The 25,871-nt window shown below is 46.8% G+C and overlaps 1 protein-coding gene across 1 annotated transcript in view; it reads left to right on the top strand.

Annotated features, from left to right (window-relative positions):
• Window positions 1-25,871, top strand: part of LOC143961345 (NACHT, LRR and PYD domains-containing protein 12-like) — a 310,399-nt gene that overhangs the window by 31,517 nt on the left and 253,011 nt on the right. Inside the window, exon 3 of the mRNA XM_077470615.1 lies at window positions 3,541-3,709. Within this exon, the coding sequence (XP_077326741.1) occupies window positions 3,541-3,709 (169 nt within the window). The remainder of the gene's footprint in view (window positions 1-3,540; window positions 3,710-25,871) is intronic.

Genomic DNA, 25,871 nt, shown 5'->3' on the forward strand with positions numbered 1-25,871 from the left:
AGCCTGGTGTCTGACTTGTTCCAAGGTACGGTGACCCTTCCCCTGTGGGGGATAGTGGGAGGTGCAGTAGCAAGGTAGTGTTACGTGTTGCACTATTTAGTAGCGCGATGTGTTTCTACTAGTAGGTTACCCTGAAAGAAAGTCCGATGGGACCTGGGGACCCAAGACTTCAGGCCGGGGGGAGTTCCCCCCAAGAGGGTAGGATGTCTGGGATCAGGCATAAAGCTAATCTTGTATAGAGGTTTAGCAGTGTGAGACGTCGCCTGGAATGACGGTGCTGCGTTTGGGCTATGCCAGAATTACTAATTAGTGTCTTAAACTCTATCAACAGTGTATAACAGTGAAGAACTTACAAAATTGTCAAAGAGATTGCAGATCATATAGAGATAAAACATATCAAACTGCTAGCTAGAAGTGGGAGTGTAATACTCCATAACCCGGCATGTGAAAGTAAACATTAAATAATTCTACAGTTTAAACGAGCCCAATGAACCTGATAGCAAGGAATAAAGGCCTAAGGTATCTACTTAAGTCCGCTCAGCTACAGTCCCGTGCGTGTATCAAAGCTCTCCGCAATGGTAGGATTAAAGTGTCCTTTATAGAGATCTGGATATCGCAGGTGGTACCCGTCGAGGCGTTTTGCCTCAGTCAGGTGCGTACTGTACCAGGCTGTTCCCGGAAGCCAACAGATAGTATGATTATTGGTTCTCACAGTTCAGATGGAGGCAGAGGTGCAAGCTTGATCGCAGGTTGCTCTGACCGGGGGTAAACTTTGCGTTGGTCTGTAAGTGGGGCTGGAAAAAAGAAAAAAAAAAAAAAAGGGGGGGGGGAGGTAGGGGAGTAGCTGAGCCACCCTGAGGCAGGTGCAGAGATGGGTTAAGCAAACGTTGGAGGCCAGCTTAGGATGCTTGGCGGTCACAATTAGCAGTCGGGTGTAGCGCTCGCATTAACAGTGCGCATATTAACCTTAGGCGATCACACGCTCGTATTGTTCAAAGGGTGGCGGGGGTTCACAGTTTGTAGGTTCAGAACTTGTGTGCTGCTTCATCAAGTCAGTAGTCCCTCGCGTCCCTCCCTCTCGGGCTTCTGGCATTTCTGGAGGGATATGGAGGCTCAAAACTGTTCCTGTCTGGGTTCCTGCGGTGTTTACCGGATTGGTAAGGTGACTGCGCATGAGACGGTCCCGGTGAGAATTGTGGGTTGTTTATTTCTGGAGGCGGACGGAATTCCGCATACCATTCTGGGAGGTCCACGGTATCAATCTGAAGGTCGTTACAGAATTTGTTGAGGTCCTCTGTTACTTTAAGCACATATTGTTTTCCCAAGAAATTTGCTTGGAGCGCGAAGGGGAACTTCCATCTGTAGCTTATACCTTTGTGCTGTAGCACCTCCAGCAATGGCTTCAGGGCCCTCCTGTTTTTGAGTGTAATGGGCGACAAGTCCTGGAAGAGTTGAATTACAGCTTCTTCATGCACAATCCGTTCTCTGGTCCTGGCCTTCTGAAGAATGTCTTCCTTCAAGCAATAGTTGGGTAGGCAACAAATGATGTCCCTCGGGGGATTTCCGTCTTGTGCTCTTGGCCTGAGGGCCCTATGCGCCCTGTCAAAATCAATAGGGGATTGTTCTGGCCTTTCTATGAGGGTATTAAATATGGCTGTGAGGGTCGGCCTAATTTGTTCCTGGGGCACAGTCTCAGGCACTCCTCTAATTCTGATATTGTTCCTGCGTCCTCGGTTGTCTAAATCCTTGATTTGCCGGTTCATATCAATTAGGTGTTGGGAATGCGTGGTAGCAATGTCATCCAGTCTTATCAGAGCCCTGTCTCTTCTTTTCCCTGCCCGGTCCGTTATTGCCAGTTGTTCCGTTAGGCGCAGAATTTCCGTTTTAATGTCAGTAATTGCTGCTGTAAAGGAGCTTTTAATGTCAGCTGCAATGTCAGTCATGGCTGCGTAGGTGAGTAGGTGGTCAGTCTTATTGGCGCCAGCAGCAGAATCTTCAGAGGCCGGTAGGGAGACCTCATCATCCTCCATGTCTTCTATAATGCTGTTGCTCAGCGGGGGCGCTTTTTTGGTATTTTTACCGCTGCCTGAGTATTGAAATTTACTTAGGTTTGCAGATGATGTTTTGCTCTGTGGGGTCCCCAGAGAGCGCAGGGTATGGTTATGTGTACTTCTCCGTGAGTGCGTTGACATAGTCAAAATGATCCGTTTTCACTACTCAGGTCCCCAGGTCATCAGGGTTCTCCTACATCAACAACATATAGGCCATGCACCAGGCCACTGCCCCTACTGAGAGTGTATGGCAGTCTAGGGACTGAGTGGGGTGTACTTGAAGCACAGTCTTCATTGGGATCTTTTTGTGGTCCGAACGGCTGACTCAAGCAAATTCAGTTAGGTGTAGAAGTGGGATAAGCAAGCAGGGTGTAGCAAGATGGCCGCTGGTGTCTTATCTGTGGGCCTGCTGGCTCTTGTTGTCCCACAGTCAGTTTCAGCTCCCTGAATGTCCCAGTGCATGCAAGGTGGGGCGGCAGGGGGTACTTTCCAATGGGGAAGCCTCTGGCAGGGACCAGTTGCCAGGCAGTGTCAGCTATTGGGGGGGGGGGGGGTGGCGTGGGCTCTGTGGTACTCACTGTGTGCCCAGGGAGTAGGCCCAAGTTGCGGTTTATGCTCCTGCGGGTCCTGTCCACAGTGAGGGGCTCACCAACAGCGGCCTGGATCTGTCCTGTGTGAGGGGCTGCCTGGAGGCCTTGCGTCTGGCGGCGGTGCGGAGCGGCCTGGCCGTAGGCCCCAAGATGGCGCCCATCTTATTACAAGGCCTCACTGCGGCCTGCTTCACCAGCGCTTTCCCGGGTGCATAGAGGGAGTCCTCGGCGGCGGTTTACTACCGCTCGGGGCCCGCTCACAAGCCGCGGCCCACGGCCCTGTGAGGATGAGCTCTGGTGAGCCGCGAGGCCGGCGAAGATGTGCGGCGCGCGGTGGCCTGTCTGTAGGCCCCAAGATGGCGCTCGTCCGGCCTTGTCAGATCGCGGCGGCCCGCAGCACCGGCACCTCTCCCAGAGCTCAAATGACCCTGCGAGGTGTTGCCCAGTGGTCACAGCAGCAGCCCCCTGAAGGATGGGTGTTCGGCTGTGCTCTTATTGCTCTGGATGGCGGTGGATGGCAGTCTCTGTCCTGGAGCTCTGAGGTCAGACGTCTCCTTACTGTATTTTTACTGTGGAGAAGTGGTGGGTGTAGCAAGATGGCCACGACAAAACGTCACTTCCTTTTACTAAATCTGATGGGTCGCCATATCTGACAGAACACCTGCAGCTCTGGTAGTGTCCTATTACATCCAACTGTGATGGGAGAAATGCAAAAGCACACAAAGGCCAGGAATAGTTCAGGCATGCGTCAGTGGTACCCAGTATAACTTCCTTGTAACAAGATGTTCTTTTCTGAATTAAGTGTTCAAAGCACCCAGAATCATTTTATGTATTTATCAAAAAAAATAAAGTTACATTTTAACAGCAGATATAAAACAATAATAAGTTATATTTTCCAGAAATACCAGCCAATGGAAAAAGATCGGTCTTCCTTCTCTCGCACCTTGTTACAAGATATTCGGAATCGGGGAAGAGAAGCTGTGATTGGACTCTGGAAATGTCTCTATGAACTACGGAAATATCATCATCCTAATTTATTGTCGGTTTTGGATGAGATCACAGAGACAGGTAACAGGACTTTGTGTTTTCAGACAACAATGTGATGAAATAATGATTGACGCCAATTATCCCAAAATAAGGATTGACACTAATTATCCCAAAATAATGATTGACACCAATTATCCCAAGTGTCCCTCCATTGTCAGTGATAAACACAGTACACATACACCGCACTCCTCACCACTACCTTTCTTTTCTCCTTTTCTCTTTGGCAGATTTTCTCTTGTTCCCATTTCCAAACAAATCCTCACCGTCAGATCAGAATTTGTATTTTTTTAACAGTATAGATAGGATTTCTAATAATGTGTTTTTTATGGACTGTAAACCATGTGACCACATTACTCCTCCCCCTTTCTCTGGAACGCCATGTCCCGTCTCCTAACTACTAAAATATTTCTATCTGAAAACAGATATTAGATTACATGGAAACAACCTTGTTTTAGAAAATCATTTTTTACTGCACATTGGAATGGAGGTTATAAAAATGGAAAGTGAATGTAAACCCTAAAAATATCAAATGTTTATTAGGAAGTGATTTGTTATATCTGTTTAATTTGTACAAAAATATTGTGTAGCTGTTTCCTTTGCAGGGGTGTGCACAATGTTAACCACCTCCCGCCTGCCCTATAGCCGAATGACGGCCGTAGAGCGGGCGCTTTCGTCCGGGTGGCTGTCCCTGGATGTCCTTGTGTTTACTTCCGCAATGCGCGCCGCCACGGGCACGCATCGCGGAAGTTTTGTGCTTGCCGTGTCTCCCAGGGACAGGCAAACACAGATCGCTGTGAACGGCCAATCAAAGCGGCCGTTCACAGCGCGATCGCAGCTGCCAATGGGAGATGATCTCAAATGTAAACATATGAGATCATCTCCCATTGCCGTGTCTCTCCCTCCTCACACAGAGACAGCGTGTGAGGAGAGAGAGGATCTGTGAGTGAAATTTATTACTGTGAATAAAATCTGTCAGCCCCAGTGCCATCTGCCAGTAGTGCTAGTGCCGCCAGTGCCACCTGCCAGCGCCAGTGCCATCTGTCAGCCCCAGTGCCGTCAGCCCCAGTGCCACCTGCCAGCACCAGTGCCATCTGCCAGCCCCATTTGCCAGAGCAATTAGCTAGAGCAAATAGCCAGCGCCCTCTGCCAGTGCCATCTGCCAGTGCCATCTGCCAGCCCCAGTGCCATCTGCCAGCAACATCTGTCAGCGACATCTGTCAGCGACATCTGTCAGCGCCATCTGTCAGCCCCATCTGTCAGCCCCATCTGCTTCCAGTGCCACGTGTTGTCAGTGCCACATGTTGTCAGTGCCACGTGTCGTCAGTGCCACCTGCCACGTCAGTGTCACCTGTGATCAGTGCTGTCAGTGTCACCTGCCAAATCAGCGTCACCTGTCAGTGCCATTTGTGATCAATAAAAATGTCACAAAGATTATATTCAGCTGAGGAGGCATATGATATTCTTGCAGCCGACGAAAGCAACGGGGAGGTTTCCGCTTCGGATTCCTCCTCATATTCAGATTGTGAGTCTGACGTGGACTACAAGCCTGTCCTCAGCAGCGGTACCATGACAGCCTCAGAGGAGGAAGATGATAGTCCGCCCGTCAGACGAAGGCGTACTGGTGAGGAGGGGGTACCATCCACCAGCACCGCAGAGCCATCCACCAGCAACCCAGTGCCATCCACCGGCACCACAGTACCTCAGCAAAGGCCAAGTACCAGTGTGTCAACTCGGCCCCAAAGGGTAGGTCCCATGCCAGCCTTCCCTATTCCCTCCAGAACCCCTTGTGGCTTCCTTCTTACTCAGGAGAAGCTAACGTTCCCCCTTTCACTGCCAACCCAGGAGTCCAGGTGGACACACACAATTTTTCCCTGATGGACTTTTTCCACTTAATTTTTACAGAGGACATGCTTGAATCCATTGTGGTCCAGTCCAACCTATATGCACAACAATTTATTGAAAGCAACCCAACGTCCTCTTATGCCCGTCCCTACGAGTGGAGAGCCCTAACAGTGGAGGAGTTTAAAAAAATTTTGGGCCTCACATTTTGTATGGGACTAAACAATAAAAATGAAATACGTACATATTGGTCATCCCGCCCCATCTATCACATGCCCATCTTTTCCTCAATAATGTCCCGGACCAGATATCTCATGATAATGAGATTCCTACACTTTAACGACAATACCCAGTGCCTTCCCCGGAATGACCCAAATTTTGATAAACTTTACAAAATTCGGCCGCTAATAAATAATTTTTCTGAGATCTTCCCCCAGTTGTTTACCCCAGACCAACACATATGTGTGGATGAGTCCCTGATCAAATTTTCTGACAGGCTGGGCCTAAAGCAATTTATTCCCTCCAAAAGGGCCTGCTATGGGGTGAAGATGTATAAATTGTGTGATCGAGCCACAGGGTATACATATTCCTTCATGGTATACGAAGGGAAGGACACCCAGCTACATCCCCCTAATTGCCCCAAATACAGATCGAGTGGGAAAGTTGTTTGGGAACTCATAAACCCACTCCTGGAGAAAGGCTACCATCTTTATGTGGATAATTTTTATACAAGTTTACCCCTGTTCCGCAACCTCCATAGAAAGCAAACTCCAGCATGTGGCACCGTAAGGACGAACCGGAAGGGCTTTCCTCAAAGCCTCCTCAACAAAAGGTTAAAGAGGAAGTAAACCCTGATGGGTTTACTTCCTCTTTTTTTCCCTGCAAAGGTAAAGCATAATGGACTACTATGCATCGCATAGTAGCTCATTATGTGTCACTTACCTGACACAGGAGCCAGCGAAGTCGCCGCTGATCCCTGTAGTCCGCCGCATTCATCTTGCTGGTGGCGTCTCGCAGCTCCGACCAATGACAGCGGCGAAGCCGCGATGACGTCACTCCCGCGCATGCGCACGGGAGTCGCGTCTCGCAGCTCCGCCTCTGCCATTCGGCGAAGCCGCGATGACGTCACTCCCGCGCATGCGCACGGGAGTCGACAAATTAGGCAAATCCATTCTTGGATTTGCCGCATTTAGTGCGCCTGCGCGCCGCTGTCTACGGCGCATGCGCCGTAGACAGCGGTGCCCATTTTCGGGCAAATATCTCCTAAACCATATAGGTTTAGGAGATATTGCTTGGACCTACAGGTAAGCCTTAATCTAGGCTTACCTGTAGGTCAAAGTGGTTTAAAGGGGTTTACTTCCTCTTTAAGAAAAGGCGAAGCGGCGAGTTTACGGAACGAGGAAATTTTGGCTGTGAAGTGGAGGGACAGAAGGGATGTGTACATGCTTTCTTCGATCCACAACAACACTTTTGTTGAGATCACCAGGAGGGATGGCCCAATACAAAAACCCACTTGTATCCATGAGTACAACATGTTCATGGGGTCGACTTGAACGACCAGATGCTCGAACCCTACCTTGCCACGAGAAGAACATACAAGTGGTATAAAAAAATTTCAATTTATTTCTTTAATTTGGCCATATACAACACATATGTAATCTATCGTAAATCCACAGAAAGACCCATACCCTTCCTTGGCTACCAGGAGGAAATCGTCACTGCCCTTCTATACCCCAACGGCCCACCACAAAACATTCGATCCGATGTAATTAGCAGACTCTCTGAACGCCACTTTCCTGATAAAATCCCTCCCAGACCAACAGGCCGAAGACATCAGAAAAAATGTCGCGTGTGCAGCAAACGAGGATTGAGAAGAGACACCACTTATTATTGTGCACAATGCCCTTCCCAACCAGGCCTCTGCATAGGTGACTGTTTCCACCGTTACCATACTTCAGTGAATTATTAGTGAAGTATGGTAACCATAACCCTCACTTCCTGCCATTTACCTTCACACCCCTTATGCCTCTGCTTGCACTGTAACTGACCCTGGCTTGTTATTCGACCACGCTTCTGCCTACTGATTCTGTTTATGCCTCTGCCTGATCTGGAACTGACCCTGGACTGTTATTCGACCACGCTTCTGCCTACTGATTTTGTACATACCTCTGCCTGATCTGGAACTGACCCTGGACTGTTTGACCATGCCTTTTGCCTGATTCTTGGACTGATCTTGTACCCTCTCAGTGGACTAGTGGGATTCATAACAGGGGTCTCACATATGTGAGGGGCTCCAGAATAGTTTTTTTGGATGAAGAAGACAATTTCCTTTGTTTTCTCATTCCTAAATTAGGGTCTGGAGACTCGGAGGCTTCAAAGAGATTTGGGTGGGAGAAGCCTCTACCCCTATCCCCATTCTGTCCTGAACAAGACCCTACTTCTGCTTGCTGCCTGTAGGACCTATACCATCATGCCTCTGCCTGTCGCATGAACTGACCACACCACATGGATGGACCATGTTCCTGCCTACTACCAGGACCAATATTTTGGCAATGCTGACGATCTCTGCCTGCACTGACCTTGGACTTTATATGGACAGTATCCCTGCCTGCTGCCTATATTGACTATGGACAGTATACCTGCCTGTTGCCTGGAAAATTGTGTTCACTTTTGCTGACCAAGTCCCTACCTGCTGCCTGGACCAGTGCTATCATCCTGCGGACAACTGCGCTGCTAAAACCACAGGTAATCTTTTGTTTACTCTTTTCTCAGCAGAATGTATTTTGGGGTGTAATTCTTGGTATGTGCATGCTATGTGTCTCTGGAATACCTGATGGTGTTCCTTGCATGTTGGGCCTCTGTATGTGGCCAAACTGTGTAAAAGTCTCACACATTTGGTATTGCCATACTCAGAAGGAGTAGCAGAACGTATTTTGGGTGTCATTTTTGCTATGTACATGCTATGTGTTGGAAATATCTTATAAATGGACAACTTTGCGTAAAAAAAAATATTTTAATTTTTTTTCCACATTTTCCCGAAACTTCTGGAAAAAAATAAACCATTCAAAAGACTCCATATACCTCATGGATTATACATTGGGGTGTTAGCTTTACAAAATGGGGTCACTTTGTGGGCATTTCCATTGTCCTGGTGCTCCAGGGCCTTCAAAAATGTAATAGGTGGTTGAGAAATGAGATGTGTAATTTATGCTCCTAGAACGCCTGATGGTGCTATTTCAATATTGGGCCTCTGTATGTGGCCAGGCTGTGTAAAAGTCTCACACATTTGGTAACGTAATACTCAGAAGGAGTAGCAGAACGTATTTTGGGGTGTCATTTGAGGTATACACATGCCATGTAAGAGAAATAACCTATTACATTGAAAATTTTGGGAGAAAAAAAATCTTCATTTTGCAAAGAATTGTGGGAAAAAGATGACAACATCAAAAACCTCACCATGCATCTTAGTAAATACCTTGGAATGTCTACTTTCAAAAAAGGGGTCATTTGGGGGGTATTTGTACTTTCCTCGCTTGTTCTGGTCGCAAGAAATGAGATAGACCACCAGTACATCAGGTGTGATCAAATTTTTATGATTCGCACCATAGCTTGTGGACTTTCTAACTTTCACAAAGACCAAATAATATCCACTAATTTGGGTTATTTTTACCAAAGATATGTAGCAGTATAAATTGTGGCCAAAATCTATGAAAAAAAATATATAATTTGCAAAATCTTATCACAGAAACAAAGAAATATGCGTTTTTTTTTCAAAATTTTCGGTCTTTTTTCATTTATAGCGCAAAAAATAAAAACCCCAGAGGTGATCAAATACCACCAAAAGAAAAGCTCTATTTGTGGGGAAATAAGGACACAAAATTCATTTTGGTACAGTGCTGCATGACTGAGTAATTGTCATTCAAATTGTGAGAGCATCAAAAGCTGAAAATTGGTCTGGGCAGGAAGGGTTTTTAAGTGCCCAGTAAGCAAGTGGTTAAAGACCAAGTTCACCTTTTCCAGAAAATAGTCTATGCAGTCATCATGGGGTCTCAGTAGTTATTAACAGCTTGCCGACCAGCTGCTGCAGTTGTACGGGGGCAGGTTGGTTTGGCTGCGTGAATCGCCATCATTGTATATTGGGTGCGTACATGACAATCTGTGCCAATTCACTAGCAGGGGGAGCCAGCCAGCGGGTCCACCTGTGATCACTCCAGAGAGAGGCAGAACAGGGATCTGCCAGTGTAAACAAACAGATCCCCGTTCTTTCAGGGAAGTAGAGTGAGATTGTCTGTTCCTCGTGATTAGAAACAGCGATCTCTCTCCTCCAGTCAGCCCAGCCCCCATACAGTTAGAAACACCTCTCAGGGAACACATTTAACCCCTTGATCACCACTAGTGTTAACCCCTTCCCTGCCAGTGTTATTTATACAGTAATCAGTGAATTTTATAGGGTCCCAAAAAAGTGTCAAAACTGTCCAATTTGTCCGCTACAATGTCGCAGTCCCACTAAAATTGGCAGATCACTGCTATTACTAGTAAAAAAATAATAATACAAATGCCATAAATATATCCCCTATTTTGTAGGCGCAATAACTTTTGCGCAAACCAATCAATATATGCTAATTTGGATTTATTTATTTTTTACCAAAAATATGTAGCAGAATACATATTAGTCTAAACTAAGGAAGAAATTTTTTATTTACTTTTTTTGGGGATATTTATTATAGCAAAAAGTAAAAAATATTGTTGTTTTTTTTTTTTCAAAATTGTTGCTCTATTTTTGTTTATAGCACACAAAATATAAAAACCGCGGAGGTGATCAAATACCATCAAAAGAAAGATCTATTTGTGGGAAAAAAGGACATACATTTTGTTTGGGTACAACGTCGCCCGACCACACAAGTGCCGTATCACAAAAAATGGCCTGGTGAGGAAGGGGGTAAATTCTTCCGGGGATGAAGTGGTTAAAGACGGCCCTGGTAAAGGTCCCCATATTCTGACCATATATAAATATATAGAGGTGATCTGATTAAAGAGGAAGTAAACCCTGATGAGTTTACTTCCTCTTTTTTTCCCTGCAAAGGTAAAGCATAATGGACTACTATGCATCGCATAGTAGCCCATTATGTGTCACTTACCTGACACAGTCGCCGCTGTCCCCTGTAGTCCGCCGCATCCATCTTGCTGGTGGCGTCTCACAGCTCCGCCGCTGTCATTCGGCGAAGCCGCGATGACGTCACTCCCGTGCATGCGCACGGGAATCGACACATGTGGCAGCTCCATTCTTGGAAGTGCCGCGCTCAGTGCGCCTGCGTGCCGCTGTCTACGGCGCATGCGCCGTAGACAGCGGTGCCCGTTTTTGGGCAAATATCTCCTAAACCATATAGGTTTAGGAGATATTGCTTGGACCTACAGGTAAGCCTTAATCTAGGCTTACCTGTAGGTCAAAGTGGTTTGTAAGGGTTTACAACCACTTTAATATTGTGTTCTGACTGATTGTATGCAACATATATCAATAATATACCAGCCATGTTAGATCTTGGGGTATTAACTCTTTCACTTCCAGGGCTGTTTTTGCATATTTTTATTTTTCATACATGTTAAATACGAAAGCCAGTATTGTGGTCTGAATTTATGAGAGGAGCCCGGGGGGTATTTAAGCAGATCACTCGCCCATGCTCCTTGTCAGTTCCAGTGCATGATACCCTCCCCCCCCATTCCCCCCCCCCCCCCTTTTCAGGGCACTTCTCAGCACATTCCTCTCCACAATCATTCATTACTTACAGTGCCTTGCAAAAGTATTCGACCCCCTTGAACTTTTCAACCTTTTGCCACATATCAGGCTTCAAACATAAAGATATATAATGTTTATTTTTTGTGAAGAATCACCAACAAGTGGGACACAATTGTGAAGTGGAACGAAATCTATTGGATTTTTGAAACTTTTTTTAACTAATAAAAAAATGAAAAGTGGGGCGTGCAAAATATGTTGTTAATACGTTGTAGAGCCACCTTTTGCTGCGATTACAGCTGCAAGTCGCTTGGGGTATGTCTCTATCAGTTTTTCACATCGAGAGACTGAAATTCTTGCCCATTCTTCCTTGCAAAACAGCTCGAGCTCAGTGAGGTTGGATGGAGAGCGTTTGTGAACAGCAGTTTTCAGCTCTTTCCACAGATTCTCGATTGGATTCAGGCCTGGACTTTGACTTGGCCATTCTAACGCCTGGATACATTTATTTGTGAACCATTCCTTTGTAGATTTTGCTGTATGTTTGGGATCATTGTCTTGTTGGAAGATAAATCTCCGTCCCAGTTTCAGGTCTTTTGCAGACTCCAACAGGTTTTCATCCAGAATGGTCCTGTATTTGGCTGCATCCATCTTCCCCTCAATTTTAACCATCTTCCCTGTCCCTGCTGAAGAAAAGCAGGCCCAAACCATGATGCTGCCACCACCATGTTTGACAGTGGGGATGGTGTGTTGAGGGTGATGAGCTGTGTTGCTTTTACGCCAAACATATCGTTTTGCATTGTGGGCAAAAAGTTTGATTTTGGTTTCATCTGACCAGAGCACCTTCTTCCACATGTTTGGTGTGTCTCCCAGGTGGCTTGTGGCAAACTTTAGACGAGACTTTTTATGGATATCTTTGAGAAATGGCTTTCTTCTTGCCACTCTTCCATAAAGGCCAGATTTGTGCAGTGTACGACTGATTGTTGTCCTATGGACAGACTCTCCCACCTCAGCTGTAGTTCCCTGAAGTTCACCCAGAGTGATCATGGGCCTCTTGGCTGCATCTCTGATCAGTCTTCTCCTTGTCTAAGCTGAAAGTTTAGAGTGACGGCCGGGTCTTGGTAGATTTGCAGTGGTCTGATACTCCTTCCGTTTCAAAATGATCTCTTGCACAGTGCTCCTTGTCAAGTTTAAAGCTTGGGAAATCTTTTTGTATCCAAATCCGGCTTTAAACTTCTCCACAACAGTATTACGGACCTGCCTGGTGTGTTCCTTGGTCTTCATGATGCTCTCTGCGCTTTCAACAGAACCCTGAGACTATCACAGAGCAGGTGCATTTATACAGAGACTTGATTACACACAGGTGGATTCTATTTATCACCATCAGTCATTTAGGACAACATTGGATCATTCAGAGATCCTCGCTGAACTTCTGGAGTGAGTTTGCTGCACTGAAAGTAAAGGGGCCAAATAATTTTGCACGTGCCACTTTTCAGTTTTTTATTTGCTAAAAAAGTTTAAAATATCCAATAGATTTCGTTCCACTTCACAATTGTGTCCCACTTGTTGGTGATTCTTCACAAAAAAATTTAAATGTTATATCTTTATGTTTGAAGCCTGAAATGTGGCAAAAGGTTGAAAAGTTCAAGGGGGCCGAATACTTTCGCAAGGCACTGTATCTTGGGTATGCCACTTTTATTGGCATACCGGCCGGATGACCAAGGCACACCTCAGGTCTATTTTATATTTTAATTCTTGTCGCATGTTTATGTGATCCACAGTTGTCTCGATCATAGAGCCACAACCATTGGTAAATTTTTGGCCTAAATATTAGTTAAAATCCCCACACATTATATATATTCTGAAGGCAACAGTTTATCAAACATATTTTCAGTTAAAAAAAAATTTAGTGCACAAAAACAAAAATGTATTGCTCATTTTTTAACCACTTCAATACAGGGCACTTAAACACCTTCCTGCCCAGACCAATTTTGAGCTTTCAGCGCTGTCGCACTTTGAATGACAATTGCGCGGTCATGCTACACTGTACCCAAATGAAATTTTTATCATTTTTTTCCCACAAATAGAGCTTTCTTTTGGTGGTATTTGATCACCTCTATGGTTTTTATTTTTTGCGCTACAAATAAAAAAATACCGAAAATTTTGAAAAAAAAAATGTTTTTTTTTGTTTCAGTTTCAAAACATTGTAAATAAGTACGTTTTCGCCTTCACTGATGGGCACTGATGGGCTACACTGATGGGCACTGATAAGGCGGCACTGATGGGCACCATTGAAGTGGCACTGATGAGGTGGCATTGATGGACACTGATAGGCGGCACTGATAGGCGGCACGGATGGGCGACACGGATGGGCGACACGGATGGACACTGCTAGGTGGCACAAATTGGCACTGATAGCTGGCACGGATTGGCATGGATAGGCGACACAGATGGGCATGGATAGGCGGCACAGATGGGCATGGGTGGGCACTGATAGGCGGCACAGGTGGGCACTGATAGGCGGCACAGGTGGGCACTCATAGGCGGCACAGGTGGGCACTCATAGGCGGCACGGGTGGGCACTCATAGGCGGCACGGGTGGGCACTCATAGGCGGCATTGGTTTTATACTGTACTAATGGATGCCAATCAGTGCCAAACAATAATGCATGCCAATCAGTGATGCCCATTGTGGGCACTGATTGGCATCCATTATGGGCACTGATTGGCATCCATTGTGCTGACCATGGGAATCCCTGGTGGTCTAGGGAGGATTACCTTTTCCCTGGTGGTGTCCCTGGTGGTCCAGTGTGGGCATCCTCGGGGGGGCTGTGCTGATAATCGATCAGCACAGACCCCCCCTTTCAGAGGAGCAGCCGATCGGCTCTCCTCTACTCGCGTCTGACAGACGCGAGTGAGGAAAAGCCAATTACCGGCTCTTCCCATTTACGCTGGGATCAGCCGTGATTGGACACGGCTGATCACGTGGTAAAGAGTCTCCGTCGGAGACTCTTTACCGAGATCGTAGTTGCCGGGTGTCAGACTGACACCCCGCAACAACGATCGCCGCGATGCGCGCCCCCGGGGGCGCGCAGTGGCTCATAATCCTGAGGACGTCATATGACGTCCGGTCAGGATTATCAAACCACTTTGCCGCCATCTATTTGTAATAGGGCGGGCGGCAAGTGGTTAAATAAAATATAAATGTTATGGTATAGATACTCAAAGGGCCAAACCTTAAAACGAATCTCCAGCTTTATGTTAATTAATTAGTTTGTTCCATGCTGGCCCAAGTGCTCTGTATAAACTCTACACAGCGCTTTGTTCTGGCTACATCATGACATCATCCACCCACCTCAGCCAATCAGAGGAAGCTTTGTATTTATTCATGCAGTTCATACAGTGTGCACATGTTAGTGTAGGAAAGCATTTCACAACCTTCTTCTAGTCAAGGCACCCTTGAAAAGTATTTTCAGTCTCACACCACCCCAATCTAAGGCTTGGTTCACATTGCTGCATGCCACAGAACACTCACAAAATGCACATGTTCCTGACAAACAAACAAACACACTGCTCATTACCAGATGTGCAGTGGTGACTGTGACGGACCCCCGTACTCAAGAGGAGTATGTCCACGGTATAAGCTTCCCTTTCCCGGTACCAGCATGATCCAAGATTCCTTAGCCCACCCAGTTACTTGTCGAGACATCAGTGTAGGGTGGTGGAAAACACAAGACTGTTTATTCAAACACAGGTACAGAGAGATATACACTCCGGGGGACAATCCCCCCTTCTTTGCATAATGACACATGGTGGGGGTAAACTATATTCCATAACAAGAGATAGACAGCCTTTAGGAAGGGCTGCAGGAGAAATTCCCCCTCCCCTCTCAAAGCTAATCCACATACACATATACATCCCATAATACTTTTCTCCCAAGGTAGACACATAATAGAACAATGGGATACAGCCACTTATAGAAAGAAAGAAAAGAAAGAGAAATCGCAGCCTGCTAACATAATTTGTAATAAAACATCTTTGCCAATCTGAAGCTTCCCTCCAACCATTTTGCATATTATTTTATATATATTGTGATTCTGTACTTACCAAATATGCTGCAGAAATCTTCCTCCACTAAGTCTGGCTGCAGCCATTTTACCTGTGGGCAGCTGAAGCTGCTGCCTGCCCACTGCCTGTCCACACAGACCCACAGAGGCACACCTCAAGCTCTGCAGCCCTGCAGCTCTCATTGGCCCTCTTATGACTCCTCCCCCTCCCTTCCTGGCAAACTCTCCTTATAGTGAGAGAGAGAGAGCTGTGCATGATGTCATTAGCCTAGGCGTTTTTGCCACACTTGATCTGCTTGTTGCAAATATTGCAAATTGCAACAGTTCGATCGGCTGCACATGTGCTAAAAAAGGCCCAAACAGCTGATCTGTGGGAATTGAGCTGAGAGATCACAGCTTAACAATCAGATGGAATAGGGTGACTGCTCTCTACTCTTCCATGATAGCTGCCTTGTTGGGGTTGTGCCTCCCCCTCAATTTCCTCCTCTGCTCTATCCGGCACCCAAGTTGTATCAGTGACCTCATCAACATCACCCCCTCCATCCTCACCATCACTGGAGCCAACTTGGCAATACGCTGTGGCTTGGTGCACATATCTGCCAATTTGTTGTTAACCAGTGTTCTCCCCTCTCTGTAGGCTCATGTTCCTACCTTCCTCAATCTCAGAACCAACATCTGAATCAAGTAATGGCTGTGCATCATCAAGGAGCAAGTGGCTGATGCTGTGTTCAAATAACTCAGCTGACTCCTCCATGCCTGATGCTGGGGCTATGGCAGCAGTGGCTGTGGACAAGGAGGCAGATTTACCCACTCTGACAGCTGCGGTGGACTGCACACCACTCTCTGCTTGGGTGACAGATGAGGAGGATTAGAATGGTTTAGTAAGCCAGTCCACCACCTCCTGTACATCCTGTGACTGGATAGCAGGGCAACATCACTAAACAGAGCAAATGGTGCCCTGCCTGAGGACGGACCATGTCCACCTTTGCCCATGGACACAGACGCTGCTTGCCGCCTGAGCCCCTCACAGTGCCACCCAATATGCCTTTAAATGTTATATGTATTATTCTGTCCCTGGTTCCTCCCCTTCCTGTATCTCAGCTTATTCTGTATAGTTAGCCCCACCCTTTTCTCAGTAATGCCTTTCTGCACACATGTGGACTGGATCACATTATGATCTTTTGACCTATCCGATGTTCATTGTTATAAAATTATCACAGTTTATGGATTAAACTTTACAAGATCAACAAGGTGTCGTCTGGATCGAGTCACTGTCAGTTTATCCAAAAAAGATTGGGGTTATCGACATCTCAACACAACTGTAAATTATGGAGATCACACTTTCAATGCTTAGATTGGAGAGGTAGAACAGTCAAAAGATTGTTAGAAAGATCAGTCAATACATCCTCATGCCGCGTACACACGATCGGACTATCCGCAGACTTAGTCCAGTGGACAAACCTCCGGACTTTGAAGCAGACTAGGTGCGGCAGACAAACCGCCGGACTATGGCCGGACTTTTGAAATGAACGGACTTGCTCACACACGGAGGAAAGTCCATTCATTTTGAGCGCGGCTCCAGGTAGACGGAACTAGTGAAGGAAGTCAGTGTTGCCACCTTCGGTGGCGAGATTGACACCTCGCCTACCCTGTCACCTGATATGGAATTAAAAGGGAGGCTCTACGCCGAAAAAACGCCCCCCTCCTGAGCCGTACCGGGCCGTGTGTCCTCAACATGGGGGGTGCTTTGGGAAAGGGGGGCCCTGCAGCCACCCTCCCCAAAGCACCTTGTCCCCATGTTGATGAGGACAAGGGCCTCTTCCCAACAACCCTGGCTGTTGGTTGTCGGGGTCTGTGGGGGGGTTAACAGAATCCGGGAGCCCCCAGATACCAGCCCCTTACCCTATGTGAATGAGTATGGGGTACAATGTACCCCTACCCATTCACCTGGGGAAAAAATGTAAAAAAAACACAACACAAGGTTTTAAAATAATTTATTGCACAGATCCGGGGGTCTTCTTCCATCTTGGGGGGTCTTTAGCTCTTTTACTAGCGGTGTCACCGCCGGGGGTCTTTTTCTGACTTTGGGGGTCTTGTCCCCCTCTTCGATTCTTCTTGCCGGGCCACCGCTTCCTTCTTCCAGCTCTTTTACTAGCGGTGGCCTGGTCTTCTGTCATTGCTGCCGCCTTCTCTTCTCTTCTTCTTCTCTTCTTCCTTGAGATGTTGACTTGACGCTCTCTCTGGTCGCAATGACAGGGACACGTTGCGTGGCGACTTATATAGGGACAATGGGCGGGGTCATCGGGTGATGTCACATGGTGACCCCGCCCCTTATGATGACACAGTCCCAGCATCACCCGGTGACCCTGCCCACTGTCCCTATATAAGTCGCAGGACAAGGCGCCCCTGTCATTGTGGCCAGAGAGAGCGTTGAGTCAACATCTGAAGGAAGAAGAGAAGGCGGCGGCGATGACAGAAGACCGGGCCGCCGGTAGTAAAAGAGCTGGGAGAAGAAAGTGGAGGAGTCCAGCAAGAAGACCCCCAAGACGGAAGAAGACCCCCGGGGATGTGCAATCAATTATTTTAAAACCTTGTGTTGTGTTTTATTTACATTTTTTCAACCAGGTGAATGGGTAGGGGTACAGTGTACCCCATACTCATAAACATAGGGTGGGGGCCGGTATCTGGGGACCCCCTTATTAAAGGGGGCTCCCGGATTCCGACAAGCCCCCCGCCCACAAACCCCGACAACCAACGACCAGGGTTGTCGGGAAGAGGCCCTTGTCTTATCAACATGGGGACAAGGTGCTTTGGGGTGGGGGGCCACAGGGCCCCCTTGCCCAAAGCACCCCCCCATCTTGAGAGCACATGGCCTGGTACGGCTCAGGAGGGGGGCGCTCGCTCATCCCGCCCCCTTTCCTGACCGGCCGGGCTGCGTGATTGGATAAGGGTCAGTTTTTTCAGCGTAGGGCTTCCCATTTAAGTCCATACCAGGTGACGGGGCCGGCAAGGTGTCAATCTCGCCACTGAAGGTGGCGACATTGACTTCTTTTGCTAGTCCCGTCTACCTGCAGCCGCGTTCAAAATGAACAGACTTTCCTCCGTGTGAGCAAGTCCGTTCATTTCAAAAGTCCGGCGGACTAGTCTAGATGGCCAGATTGTCCACTGGACTGCCGAGTCCGGCGGACAATTTTATGTCAAACCTTCTTTCTAAGTCCGCCAGACTTTTGGGAGAAAAAAGTCGGCCGGAGCCCACACACGGCCGGATTGTCCGGTGGGTTCTGGTCCGCCGGACCAAGTCCGCCAGATAGTGTGATCATGTGTACACGGCCCTAAAAAGCTTAATCAAAAGATCTGATCTTTGCTAGCTCTGGAACCACTGTGAGATGTTATATGGACACTGGAAATAGTAGCTATCAGACAGTGCAGCCATTAATACACAAGTCTGTATGTGTGTCTGCAAGCAAGTCTTGGCATAGCACTCATCAGCTACAGGACAATATTACTTCTGTGAATGTTCATACAAACAGCTTATACACTGCCTCTGTATGCATCAGCACAAGGCTTTTTGTCTGTGTAATCTTTTATAAGAAAGGCAGAGTAAACCTTTCATAAACTGCAGCCTTAGGCCCCAAGCACACGAGACGCTGTTAAACGGATGCTCAGAGGCAGACTTTTTTCAACTGCCCCTGAACTCATTCAATGTTATCCTATCTGTCCATGTACACAGTCTCGTTTTTTGCCGTTTTTATGCAGTTGCGTTTAACCTCGTTTTTCCAGAAACAAAAAAATGGGTTCAGACACAAAAGTTTTCCACGTTTCAGATGCAAAGTGTTTTAGTTTATAAGCGTTTTTAAAGGTGACCTTTTTAACATAAAAAATCTCAAAAATGATGGCAAATGAAGAAAAAACATTAAAAAAATATTTTAAGCAATTGCAAGTGGACAATCCACAACTTGTGGCAAGTGACATGGCAGGTGGAAAGTGACGTGGCAAGTGGACAATCCACAGCTTGTGGCAAGTGACATGGCAGGTGGCAAGTGGCGTGGCATGTGGACAATCCACAACTTGTGGCAGGTGACATGGCAAGTGACATGGCAAGTGGACAATCCACAACTTGTGGCAGGTGATGTCGTGGCAAGTGGACAATCCACAACTTGTGGCAGGTGAAGTGGCAAGTGGACAATCCACAACTTGTGGCAAGTGACTTGGCAGGTGACGTGGCAAGTGGACAATCCACAACTTGTGGCAGGTGACATGGCACTTGACATAGCAGGTGACATGGGAAGTGATGTGACAAGTGGACAATCCACAACTTGTGGCAGGTGATGTGGCAAGTGGACAATCCACAACTTGTGGCAAGTGACGTGGCAGGTGACGTGGCAAGTGGACAATCCACAACTTGTGGCAGGTGACGTGGCAAGTGATGTGGCCAGTGTACAATCCACAACTTGTGGCAGGTGACGTGGCAAGTGGACAATCCACAACTTGTGGCAGGTGACATGGCAGGTGACCTGGCAAGTGACATGGCAAGTGGACAATCCACAACTTGTGGCAGGTGATGTCGTGGCAAGTGGACAATCCACAACTTGTGGCAGGTGAAGTGGCAAGTGGACAATCCACAACTTGTGGCAAGTGACTTGGCAGGTGACGTGGCAAGTGGACAATCCACAACTTGTGGCAGGTGACATGGCACTTGACATAGCAGGTGACCTGGCAGGTGACATGGGAAGTGATGTGACAAGTGGACAATCCACAACTTGTGGCAGGTGATGTGGCAAGTGGACAATCCACAACTTGTGGCAAGTGACGTGGCAGGTGACGTGGCAAGTGGACAATCCACAACTTGTGGCAGGTGACGTGGCAAGTGATGTGGCCAGTGTACAATCCACAACTTGTGGCAGGTGACGTGGCAAGTGGACAATCCACAACTTGTGGCAGGTGACATGGCAGGTGACCTGGCAAGTGACGTGGCAAGTGTACAATCCACAACTTGTGGCAGGTAATGTGGCAGATGACGTGGCAAGTAGACAATCCACAACTTGACGTGGCAGGTAACATGACAAGTGACATGGCAAGTATTAATAGAGGACTGGTGTTAGGGACTTTAAATGAAGGTATGACCTGGTAAGGTAAATTCTTCTATCCCTTGGGACTTTAAATGAAATTGTGGCCCGGTAAGGTCACATATTTCCATCCCTATACAAATCAAAAAAGAAGAACAAAGGGGTGGGACTTTGAATGAAGCATGTGGTTACAATAAAGTAGTTTGGTGATCATAATAGGAATTTATTGATTTCCAAAATATACAAACAGGGTATAAGATGTAAAAATACATTAAAATAATGCATGGGTAAAACAATACATCTTGGTTATAACTTGAATACACAAACAATGGCAAAACAATCATTTTCCAAAGTGCACCAAGAACACATTTTAGGTAAAACCATAATACAAGATCTTAAAGGTTAGCTAGCGAAGCTATCTGAGTATGGATAAATGCAGCGGCTCCCGGTAGGGGATACTGTTAGATGGCTAGCGTTGCTTGGCACCACACCACCACCGCACGAACTCGAGTACATCAAGTGCTGGCTCCTGACAAGTGGCCTTCTAGCCACGAAATGCATAGAGCTGCCATACAATTTGAGATTTATCCATACTCGGATAGCTTCTCTAGCTGACCTTTAATATCCCATATAAGGATCCAAGAGGCCCGAGGCTTTGCAAACCAACATGTCAATGAACTTTAAGCCAGTTCCAGCATTGAATGCCTTTGCACCAACATATGTTCCCAAGTCACTTAATGTCAATGCACCAGCCATCACAACTAACTCTGTTGCACCTGCAGTCATGCATCTAAAGTCTGAGAGCACGGACTTGTCACAGTTTGCCAAATGCATGCTCTGCAGAGAGCTCACTAAGACAGGCCTCACCAAGTTTGATGACAAGCCTGAAAATTACAGAGGCTGGAAATCCACCTTTAAGGCCACTATGAGTAACCTAGACATCAATGCCACAGAGGAATTAGATCTGCTCATCAGATGGCTAAATCCCCAGTCAACTGAACGTATCGAACGGCCCAAAGCAGTTCACATTGACAACCCCACTGCAGGCTTTAAAGTGGTTGTAAACCCTTACAAACCACTTTGACCTACAGGTAAGCCTAGATTAAGGCTTACCTGTAGGTCCAAGAAATATCTCCTAAATCTATACGGTTTAGGAGATATTTACCCGAAGACAGCCACCGCTGTCTATGGTGCATGCGCCGTAGACAGCGGTGCGCAGGCGCACTGGGCAGGTCGCGGCGATATGCCAGGAGTGTCGGCTCCCATGCGCATGCGCGGGAGTGACGTCATCGCTGCTCCAGCAAATCACAGCGTCAGAGCAGCGAGACTCACCAAGAAGATGGACGCTCGGAACTACAGGGGACAGCGGTGACTTTGCTGGCTCCTGTGTCAGGTAAGTGACACATAATGGACTACTATGCGATGCATAGTAGTCCATTATGCTTTACCTTTTGCAGGGAATCAAAGAGGAAGTAAACCCATCAGACTTGGGACAGACTTGAACGTACCATTGGTAGCCCAGAGGCCATTAAAGATGCCTTATTCAAATGGTTGCAAAGCTTCCCAAATAGACAATCTAAAGTTTAAAGAATTCAGCGATGTTCTATTAGAGCTTCAACTTGCTAAGGCGGACATCAACTTTCCTGGTCTCAGTTACCTTGACACCGCTCATGGCATCAACCCTATTGTTCTCAAGCTACCATATGGCATTTAAGAAAAATGGACAGTGCTTGGATCAAAGTATAAGGAAAATCATAAAGTTGCCTCCTTTTTCCTACTTCTGCGAGTTCATCAAAAGAATTGCAGACACTAAAGCTCCATACACACTCAGTTTTTCTGCTGAGTTTTTCCTTCAGATTTACCAAAGCCATATAATATGAGGTCAAACCTTAGGAGTTTCCATTTGTATGCAATCGGGCAGGCCCTTACACTACATGGTTTTGGTAATTCTGAAGCAAAAAATCAGTAGAGAATCTGATAGTGTGTATGGGGCATCAGAATGACCCAAGTTTCTCATATGGTGACTGTAACCCTCTCCAAGACCTATGAACACACGTATGACACACAGAGACCATAGAGGTCCAGTGTTAGTGAAAAGGACTAATGTTCTACCTGCACCTGCTACAGTTCTCAAAAAGACTGATCACATCAAGAAAATTGAAAATCCAAATTGCTAATGTCCGATACATAACAAACCACACATCCACTTAAGAAATGTATCAGCTGCAGAAAGGAAACCCTACAAGAACGCAAGGAACTTTTTTTTTTTGAGTTCTTTTATTGAAAAAAGGAGGTACGGTACATACAGAAAAAACAAATGTTGTCTTCATCAAATCTTATGATAATCACAGGTGCACTCATCATACACAATGTATATACATGTCTTGCAGAAATATTCAAGTCAGTACATGGTATGGGATTGTTACCGGATCCAGATCATCCCCTCCAGAAATCCACCCACCCCTCCCCTCCCCATCCCTACCCGCCCATACCCAACTCTTCTGCTAAAACCTATCAAATGTTACCAAACAATACGCATCAAGGGACTGATTAAGCTATGCATGTTGCAGAGTTTTTAAGTCACCTGTCCCAGATCTTCTCATATTTGGAAGGGCATCCCCTATGGATGTATATAAGTTTCTTAAAAGGCAAGACACCATTGATGTCCCCAAGCCATTGGGAGACCGTTGGAGGGTCAAATCTCATCCAGACTCTGGCAATCATTTTCCGTGCAGAAAATAGGATTTTGTGTAAAAATATTTTAGTGTATTTGTTCAAAGCCGTATCCGGGAAAAGACCCAGAAGACAGCTTCGGCTGAAGTGTAACGGGGGAACCCATCGTATCATGGAGAAACCTCACCACCTGGGACCAATACGCTTGAATTTTAGGACATTCCCAGAGAAGATGAAAAAAGGTGCCAGATGCACACGCACACATGGGGCAAGTGCCAGGGCACGCGCGCCTGTACCTGGAGACCGTGAACGGCGTGAGATACGCTTTGTGTGTTATGAAAATTTGAGTTAGCCGGTCAGATAGTTTGGGCAAAACTAGTTTACAGGTTTCCAACGCATCACTCCATTCATCATCAGTGATAGGCCCCAACTTCCCCACCCACCTATTTTTAAGTGTGAAGGCAGCTACAGTCATGGAAGGAAGTGATAGCATAGCGTAAAATTGTGAAATTAATTTTTTGGGATCTGGGTTTTTAATTGCCTCCATCAATGGATTGGGGGGTACAGATGGGTCAGCCAGGGGGAATTGGGCATGGTAGGCATGTCGAATCTGCAGGTATCTGTAATAAAAGTGATTCGGGAGCCCGTATTCTGCCTGTAGAGCAGGAAAGGATTTCAGTTTGCCATCAGTAAGCATGTGAAACATGTAAAATATGCCCTTCCCGCACCATGATCCGCTATCCACAATCCGTCTGAATTCTGGGAGACACCAATTATGCCATATGGGGGTGTATTCATGCAGGGACGGAAGGCACAACTTCAAAGAGGCAATTCGCCACACCCTCCTATAATGGTAAAGAAGAGATGTGGCAGACTCCCTCCCCCCACCCCCCTCAGGCCCCTCAACAATCGCCACCATTGGGTCTGAGGTAGGCCTGATCCATGACGGACACAAAAAGTGTAAGAACCTGTCTTTGTCTGTTTTATCTATATGGAACATTTGCGACAATTGAGAAGCTATATAATAGACATTAAAGTCCGGCATTGCCAGTCCCGCTAGGTCAGTGGGTTGTTGTAGTTTTTGCCATGCAAGTTTGTGCCTGCTATTACCCCACACAAAGGGTTTCAAAAGGGCCTCCATCACCTTAAAATGTTTAAGGACCAGGTAGACGGGGGAGTGCGAAAGCATGTACAAAATTTTAGGAAGGAGAACCATCTTAATCAAATTTGTACGCCCCATAACCCTCAAGGGGAGGCGTGCCCAAAGCTGCGTCTTCTGTTTAATCAGGTCGAGCAAAGGAGTTATGTTAAGTTTAATATAATCCGACGGGGATCTGGAAGTCATAATGCCAAGATACTTAAGCGTGTCCACCCTCTGCAGAGGAAGCAGAGCTCTGTCTCTGGGGGGCGGGAAACTGTCCAGGGGTAAAATCTGTGACTTGTCCCAGTTAATTTTAAGACCAGAAAACTTGCCAAAGTCTTCTATCAGTGTCAAAGCAAGGGGGAGTGATTGCTCCGAATCGTTTAGGTACAGTAGAGTATCATCAGCATAGGTGCTGATCTTCTCCATTATCCCATTCCTACACAAACCCACTATGCCTACGTGCTCACGTATTGCCATAGCCAACGGCTCCGCCGCCAAAGCATACAGCAAAGGTGACAAGGGGCACCCCTGTCTAGTACCTCTAGACAGGGGAAACTGCTCCGAGGGCCAACCATTCGCCAAAACTTTAGCCACCGGATTCTGATAAAGCAGTTGGATCCACCTAATAAATTTAGGCCCTATACCAAACCGAGCCAGGCAGGTCCATAGGTATCTCCACTCAACAGAATCAAAAGCTTTGGCTGTGTCCAAGGCGACTATTATCCTAGAGCCGGGATAGTCATGGGGAGTCTGGAGATGAATAAATAGTCTGAGGAGGTTAAACGACGTGTTTCTACCGGGCATGAATCCTGCTTGATCCGCATGGATCAGCGAGAGGATTACTTTATTAAGTCGGATGGCTAGAATCTTAGCAAGTATCTTAACATCTACCTGCAGCAGGGAAATAGGGCGATAAGATTCCGGGAGATGTGGGTCCTTTCCAGGTTTAGGGATTAACACAATAGTCGCCTCAGTCATAGACATTGGAAGTTCAGCGTGCTGAAATATGGACTCGTAGATTGCTAGCAGCTTAGGGGCCAGTAATTCTATGTAAGCAGAGTAAAATTCTATCGGTAAGCCATCTGAGCCCGGGGCCTTGGATGACGGGAATGTAGCAATAGCTGAAACTATTTCGTCCCGAGTCAGAGGTGCCTCCAGCCCAGAGACCTGTTCTTCAGTCAATTGGGGGAACTGCAGTCCATTCAAGAAAGATTCCATCAGGGAGGGGTCGGCCAAGGCAGTAGAGGTGTATAGAGAGGTAAAGAAGTCACGAAACATCTGCGTGACCCGTATAGGATCAGTCTCAAGTACACCCTGTGACAAGCGGAGGGAGATCACTACAGGGGGTCTCTCCTCACCATGAACTAAATAAGCCAATAGTTTCCCACTCGCCCACCATGCTCAAACGACCTCTGCCTGAGAAAGAACAGCTTTTGTTTGGATTTTTCATAAAGCAACAGGTCAAGTGTTCTGGAGCAAAGCCTAAGACTATCTGCCTTTTCAGCCGAAGGGTCACGCATAAAATCCTGTTCCATTGTCTGAAGAGTATGTGTTGCCTCAGCCACATTAGCAGCAGAAGATCGCTTTACCCGGTTAATTTGGGTCTGCAAGGTCATTCTAGCATGAAGTTTGAAAGCCTCCCAAACTACGTATGGTCGGGCCGATCC

Source organism: Lithobates pipiens, unplaced genomic scaffold, assembly GCF_037356315.1.
Source record: "Lithobates pipiens isolate NorthernLeopardFrog02 unplaced genomic scaffold, aLitPip1_a1.2 Scaffold_112, whole genome shotgun sequence".
NCBI lineage: Eukaryota > Metazoa > Chordata > Amphibia > Anura > Ranidae > Lithobates > Lithobates pipiens.